The sequence below is a fragment of the Lissotriton vulgaris genome, chromosome 2_1 (assembly GCF_964263255.1).
Source record: "Lissotriton vulgaris chromosome 2_1, aLisVul1.2, whole genome shotgun sequence".
NCBI lineage: Eukaryota > Metazoa > Chordata > Amphibia > Caudata > Salamandridae > Lissotriton > Lissotriton vulgaris.
In genome coordinates this window covers 1,618,103,083-1,618,110,944 of record NC_141687.1, presented here as the reverse complement: position 1 = coordinate 1,618,110,944, position 7,862 = coordinate 1,618,103,083, and the positions used below count along the sequence as shown (strand labels likewise).

The window sequence follows — 7,862 nt, the reverse complement described above, 5'->3', positions numbered from 1 at the left end:
AGTTCAAGGCCATGTGCCTGGCTCACAGAGCCATCTGGAAATCTGGTCCGGCCATCATACTTCCCCTGGTTACCCCTTACCAACCCTCTAGAAATCTTCGTTCCAGCTCTGCCTTCCTCGCCACTACTAGGAAAGTTAATCGTTCGAGGTGGGGCGGACGTTCTTTCTCCCTGAATGCCACAAACCTCTGGAACTCTCTCCCCCGCACTCTGCGTGGCGAACCAAACATACAGGCCTTGCGCAAGCTTCTTAAAACTCACCTGTTTAGCAATGTGCCCTAAATTGACGTGCTTTCACTGTGCAGTCCATAAGCGCTACGAGGCCTCAGGATAGAAACGCACTATACAAATATAACTTCATTCATTCACTCACTCACCATTTTACAAAAGAAATTAACTTCTGAAACTTTTTTTAATCTGAAATGTTTTATTGATTATTGTAAGAAAATTGTCATAATGCTTTGCATCTGAAATGTAATGGGGATAGACAATACTTAGAATGACCAATAAGGTAAAAGGCGAAGTTAGTGGCAGGTGGATGAGAAGGATATGCACGTCCGTATTTAGGCTCTAACTAGATCTCCCTTTATTATGTTTATAGATGAAGGGAAGCCCTTTATTTTAAAAGTGTACCCAAAACACGCAGTAAAGAGTAAGAAAAAACTGAGGAACTAGCAAATGTAGTTTAAATGGCAACGTAGGAAGAGTCAAGACAACTTTACATCAAAATGGCAAAGGTATTTTCCGCAGCTGAAATAAATAAATATTAGTGAAAGGCTACAAGAATGTACTTTTTTTTAAAACACTTTAATAAGGCGGTTTCACAAACTATACAATATGTTGGGGGAAATGATTTCAGTGAAGTACAAAACATTAAATTACAGAGATGTCCAAAACAAAAAAATAGCGCATTTCTCCTATTTGAATAACCACCATTTTCATTCTCTTGGTCGTCACACCTCTGGCCAGATTCCAAAGGTACAAAAAAAGATATCCAATACTTAATGGGATGGAAGAACATCTCACTAAAGGGCAGACATCACTATGTTCTGAGATCAAGTCTGTAAAAGCAATATATAATAACAATTCAAGACTGCAGAGAATCGCACTCATTCGCGCTGCTCCATTTTTACTTTGGGTGGTTTCAAAAAGGTCCTGTTTTTCTTCTCTTTTTTCCCTTTTGTATGTTGAAAGCTTCGCCAGCTGTCCACACGCCCATCTCGACTTTCCTATAAAAATCATAAGTTCAATACAGAATTAAACCCTTCACAAAAACAAGATCTGTTCTAAAGCAATTATTTTTATTTTAGTCGAGCAGAATCCCAGATGAAGTATATATACAAATAATACAGTACGGGTGACATTGGCTACCTAATAATATAGAAAGGAAGCAAATATACAGACAACGTACAAGTATAAAAAAGCGCATCACAAAAATTAGGACAGTCGAGCCATTAAAACGACAATGAAAAAATACTTAATAGCAATAAATAAAGTGCCATCATGTCACATTAATTCTCCACTCATACAATTTCTTCAACAGTTGCAATAATATAGAGTACAAATGCAATAGCAGCAATGAACAAAAAAAATAAATGAAGCTTCTCAACCCAGCTCCATTATAAATACCAATATTAGGAGCAAAACAGCCCTCATATCCCTGTGACTCTCAATAAACAGATTAAGGAATGACAGTACCATATAATAGAATATTCAAATATAAACATCATGCCTCCCTATCCTTGGTTAAAAACCTGCAGATCGCCAGAATCTGCAACACTGTCCTCAATCAATCACCGGTTGCATTGCACCCAGTCAGGGCCCGCCTTTTCCACTGAATCCAAAAACTGCCATGAAGCATTAAATCTCTCTAAGCCCCCAACCGTCTTGCATATGCCTCTTCAAAACAGTTTATTTATTTAGAAAGTTTTATAGAGCGCGAACCAGATCCTTGCCTCCTAAGCATTTTATTGAGCCAATCTTTGAATGTTGGCACTCTCTTGTCTTTTCCACTTCAGTAGAATAAATGAGGAAACAATTAAAGAGATTATCGATATAAACACTTGTCCTCCCTTGCCAAATCTAGAGCCCTCGCTCTTTCTAAAGAACCCAAGGAATGCCACACAAGCATTTGCATGTCCCCATTGGCCGGCAACGATGATCCTGCTGTAACAAGTTTCGTTTTATAGAGATGGAGTATCACTTTAACAGGTTTTTGTCCTATTTCTGGGTGAATACAAAAATTTGCTTTACTGTTACTTTTAAAATGGTTTTAGGTGACAGTTAAAAGTTTTTTTCACGCCAAGAAAGAGCTGAATAAAATTCCTAATTAATTAACATTTTGTACATTCTCTAGTACTGTGCTCCCCATCATATGAGTTTTAGTTTTCGGAATTTCGTGGCCCACGTCATAAAAAATGATTTACCATAGTTGATTTTAAGATCTAATGTATACATATAGCTTAAAAACCATCCAATAATATTTGCAGACCGTTTGCAGTGTGGACGGCATCATCCACATATCATAAAATAGGAATTTGGTGCTTCCCGTATTAGGAATGTATTTCCCTAGTTTAACCAAAAGTTAAGCAATGGTGTGCTTCTTTCATCAGTTTCCCGACACCAAAGTACTGTCTCCATCCGTTTTTGAGAAACTTTTAAGGTTTTGCATGCACAGCACTTGTTCTATTTTTTGTTTCCCATTATTTAAATAATATCACTCTATATCGGCCACTTCTATGTCTATCAAGACAACAACTTTTGTAAACCTTCCTAGTTATGCTTAGCCTGCACAGTGCATGCGCTGTGTTTACGCAATCTCCCCGTGGCTGCATGCATTTTAATCATGCGTGTTGCGCCTCACAGATTGCCTTTATCGAGCATGCTTGAAATGCGTGCAGCCTAGGGGACATTACGTGAACAAGCACAGCGCAAGTGCTTATTTTAATGTTAAGCCTATACTGCTCTTGCGCTGTGTTTGTGCACTAATCTCTGCAGCTGCATGCATTTCAATCTGGATTATTTTTATTTTTTCAGAAAGCTATCAACAGTTGGAAATACAGATGGGGCAGGAGATCTCAGCTGCTCATCCGAGGTCAGGCATTTTGAACTCTGACTTGAACATGAACAAAAATAAAAAAAATGTATTGTCATTCTCCGTTTATGGGATCAGATGTCTTAGTGTTACTTGGTTTTATGTGAGAAGGTCCGGGTTGAGGCGAAGCTTCTCGTGTGGAGCTAGGGATCGTTCCAACAGTGTTGAAAACCATGGGTGCGAGCACATGATGGAGCTATAATCATCATTGTAAGAGATGTTTGCCTGAGTATCCTGACCACTATTGGAAGTAGTGGGAGAAGAGAAAAAACGTAAGCAAATATTCCTGACTAGTTCATCCAAAGAGCATTGCACTTGGATTGTTGATGTGGATACCTACTTGCGAAGTCTGGGCCTTTTGCATTTTGTTGCAAACAGATCAATTTGTGGGAACCGCCATTTTTGAAAGTATGATAGAAGGACCATAGGACGGAATTCCCATTTGTGGACTTGTCGCTGCGTCCTGCTCAGAAAGTCCGCAATTTGACTGCTTGTCCGCTGGATATGTTCTGCTAGGAGGTAAATGCTATGATGTATTGCTCATCTCCAAATTTTCGGTGCTGAGAAAATTGGAGCGAGTGCGCCCCCCCCTGTTTTGTGTATAATATATATAATACATATTGGTCATATTGACTTCGAATTAGGACAACTTTGTGTTGTATGCATGGTAGGAAGGCTTTCACTGCGGGGCGAAGAGCTTGCAGCTCTAGGTGATTGATATGGAGATCCCTGTGTTTGTGGTCCCACACCCCCTGAACTGTGAGGTTTTGGAGATATGCACCCTAACCAATTAGGAAAGCATCTGCTGTGAGAATTATGTGCGGTACTGTGTCTTGAAACAGCTGCCCTTTGGATACATTTAGCAGATTCCACATTTGCAGAGAGTGATGTGTGAGGCTGTCTACCAACACAAGATTGTGAAGTTGACCCAGTGACTGTGTCCATTGATACGAGAGACATTCTTGGAGAGGGCCCGTGCAGTCTGGCATGTGGAACTATTGAAATTCAAGATGCCATCATGCCTAGAAGCAGAACCATCTTGGCTGGGATTTGACTCCCTGTTTGAAACTGTTGAAATCATGTTACTATGCTGTGTATTCTGTCTGCATTTGGGTTTGCCAATACTGAATGTGTGTTGAGCATGGCTCCTAGGTATGACTGTATGGTAGCTGGTTGTAGATGTGACTTACGTAGGTTGATGGTGAACCCTAGATGATGTAGTAAGTTTAGGGTTTGTTGAGTATTTTGTTTGCAAAGATGGAGGCTGTTTGCTTTTATTAACCAGTCGTCTAAATATGGAAAGACATGTATGTTTTGGCTGCATTGATGTGCTGCCACTACTGCTAGACATTTTGTTAATATCCTCGGTATAGCGGTAATCCCAAGGGAAAGAACCATGAATTGATAATGGTTTCCTTGAAACTGAAACTTCAGATATTTTCTGTGTGAGGGATGAATAGGTATATGGGAGTAGACGTACCTTAAGTCTAAGGCAGCCATGAAATCTCCTTGCTGCAGCAAAGGAATGATCTCCTGAAGTGTGACCATATGGAATTGTTCTGATGCAATGATTTAATGGTCCGAGATCGAGAATGGGTCGCAGCGACCCATCTTTTTTGGGAATAAGTAAGTATAGGGAGGATACTACTGTTCCCTGAAACTGTTTTGAACTGGTTCTATTACTCCTTTTTGAATTACAACTGTTATTTCTTGTTGTAGGAGAGTTTGATATTGAATGGATAGTTCATGTTTGAGAGGTGAGACATTTGGAGGAGTAGTAATGGGCTCCAAACAGTAACAATGTTAGATAATATCCAACATCCTTTGATCTGTTGCAATAGATTTTAGAATAGGGAGAAAGTTTTCTAGACGACCCCCGACAGGTGTCGAGTGGTTTGGAGGAATGGTAAGGAAGTCATTGCCTGGTATTGTTGTTTGAGGTATGGGTATTGCTCCCTTGACTTTTTCCTTTAAAACTGTTTCTCAGTAGGAACCTCTGTAAAATGTTTTTTGCAGTGTAGGTTTGTCCCTTGATTTTGTATGCTGACCATGTATTGTCTGACGGGGCAAATCTTGCACTTTGCTTATAACTGGGCCTACAAAAGGAACCACATATGTGCTTGTTTGCAAAGCCACCACCTGGCCCTGTATTCTGTTTCGGCATTTTCTCTTTTAAAATAACAAAGAAGTTATCATCGATTCCTTTGCCATGTAAGTGATTTGATATTTATATGTATCCAGAATTAAGATCACAATACAGCGTGTTTGATCAAACTAAAGTATGAGTCTCGATTTGGAAATTATTCATGAAAGATGTCTATGACTATCAACTGTACCCATATCACGGTTCTTTATAAAGAGCTGAGTACTGCACTATTGTTGTATATGTATATCAGTCTATTATATGACACTAAGTGACCAATTATAATGCCTGGGCCTCTCGGTTAGATAAAGAATTGTCATAAAGCCTCCATATTTTGAAGAATTAATAGCTATGTAAGTAGATAGGTGTAATATAATTGTAAACGAACATATGCACTGTTACATATAACATTGTTCCCTATAATATTCTTTACAGAGTTCCACCAACGACTCCTGAAGAAGGCAGTTCTTCTACTGCCGAAACGCGCGTAGAGTCCATTTAATAATTTGATAAGTGCAATTGTTGTTTAAGTAAACATCTCTTTTTGTATATAACTGTTAAAACTAGTCATGATTTACACTGTTATTATGATGTAATTGCTTTTTAATGAATATATGTGATGTATAGTGTTCAAGAATTAAATATGTCATTGTTTTATTGTATCATATAGTTTGACTTATCACTTGAGTCTCTATATGATTTTTACTTATGTCTAATTAAATATATATATTTTTTAAATATACACATTATCTCCCGACAATTCTTCTTCTCCATTGGTCCCAGCTTGTATGGTCATTTTTTCTGTGGATGGCCTAGGAATTTGAACTCACACTTGTTTGCAAAGCCTCCATTGATTTTGCGACCTCTTTTCATTGTCTCATGGGCTGTGTCCACTTGAGGTCCGAAAAGATGTTCTTTATCAAAGGTTAGGTTTAAAATAGCTTTTTCTCAGGCCTAAATCGATGTATGCCTACGTAATAGGTTACTAATATTTATACCTCTAGCACTGGTGTCAGCTGCATCTAATGCACATTTAATGAAATTGCTGGTAATGAGTTTTCCCTCATTAACAATTTCCTGCCCCTTTTTCCTGTGTTCCTCTGGTAGGTGTTGGTGGAGCCCCTCCATTTCGTCCCAGTGGGCTCTGTCATATCTAGCTAATAGAGCCTGGCTGTTGGCTATGCTTAACCAATGGTTATCTGCTTGTACAGCTACTCATTTCCCAGTAGCATTTATTAGTTTATTCTCTTTCTCTGGAGGTGGAGCATCTCCTGATGTTTGAGAGTTAGCCCTCTTTCGTGTATTAGAGACTACCAGAGAGTCTGGAGTTAACTGACCTCTAATATATGTAAGATCTGATGGCGCAGTCTTATATTTGAAAATGCGTGGTGTTAGGGCTCTAGCTTTGACAGGGTCTTTAAAAAGGTTGATGCACAACATATCATGCCCTTAAGAAGTGATCGGTATTGTACCCCCCTCTGAGAATTAGATAACGTTTCAAAAAGAAAATCCTCCTCTATTGTGTCCCTATATAAGGGGACCTGATGGAAAGCCGCTGCCCTTGATATTAAATTGTGATATTATATAGAAGTATCATCAGGTGGTGATGGTTGTGTGGGATAGAGATCAGGGTCTGTATCACCTTGTGGTTCAACATACAGTAATTCCAAGCATCCCCGGGGTGTATGTTTTGTGGTATATCCTCTTCATCCTCTATCATGGGTGACTGCCTCAGATAATTGTGCTGAGTGAGATGGTGGAGTAGATGTGTGGTGTTTGTAGGTTAGGTGAAGTTGGAATAGGGATGTGTAATGGGCTACGGACAGCATCCTTCATTGGAGGTTGTAGAGTAAAGCCTAAAACCTCTTGCAATGATGACTGTTTTTTTTCTTAGGTCCAGGCTGATCTGGAGCGCTTTTTGCTTCGGGTCAAGCTGTTCTTGCATTAGATCAAGGATCAGCTCCAGGGGAGATTTCGGTTAGTAAACAAAGCATTTCGGGGGAGGAAGCTTTGGTTTAGTTGGAGCTGTGTTCAGATCCGAAATGGTATGTTTTTGTTTTGCTGCAGAGACTGATGATCGAGGGGTTGTAGACCCAGATGTTAAGAAGGCGGAGGCCCCTGCTGGAGGCTGAACTTTCGGAGCAAAGCTGGAGGGCGGGCTTCAGAGACATATTTTCTGGGCACGCCATGGCCTTTTTGCAGTGGCGGACTGTGAACATTTTTTTCGGTCAGAGACGATAATTTGAGCTTTGGATCAGGGGTAAAGTACTCACTGTCTGATGCTCCTGTGCAGGCTGAAGGATGGCAGAGTCCTCATGGGATTAGGACTCTGTATTGGAATCATGGAAAGATAGTGATTCCTCCTGCTGTGCCGAAGCTTCCTCAACTTCCTCCTGTTGTCGACGGAAGATGGCCGATACACCGTCGGCTTGCCTATGCTGCATTACTTGGCGTCGAGCACATCAATCTCGAAGAGTCTTTTTTGATCTGAAAGACTTGCCGGCTTCACAGCTTTCATCTTGAAGAAACGGGCGAGAGACATAGGTTGCAAATGGAGTGTTGGTCAGTATGGGGATACTTGGAGTGACACTTCGGACAGAAGCGGAACGGAGTTCGTTCCATTAGC

At 40.1% G+C, this 7,862-nt stretch overlaps 1 protein-coding gene across 1 annotated transcript in view; it reads right to left on the bottom strand.

The window, feature by feature from the left end:
* Window positions 1-406: 406 nt before the first annotated feature.
* The window catches only part of DNAJC8 (DnaJ heat shock protein family (Hsp40) member C8), a 230,406-nt gene continuing 222,950 nt past the window's right edge, over window positions 407-7,862 (bottom strand). Inside the window, exon 9 of the mRNA XM_086957494.1 lies at window positions 407-1,228. Within this exon, the coding sequence (XP_086813620.1) occupies window positions 1,109-1,228 (120 nt within the window). The 3' untranslated portion in view covers window positions 407-1,108. The remainder of the gene's footprint in view (window positions 1,229-7,862) is intronic.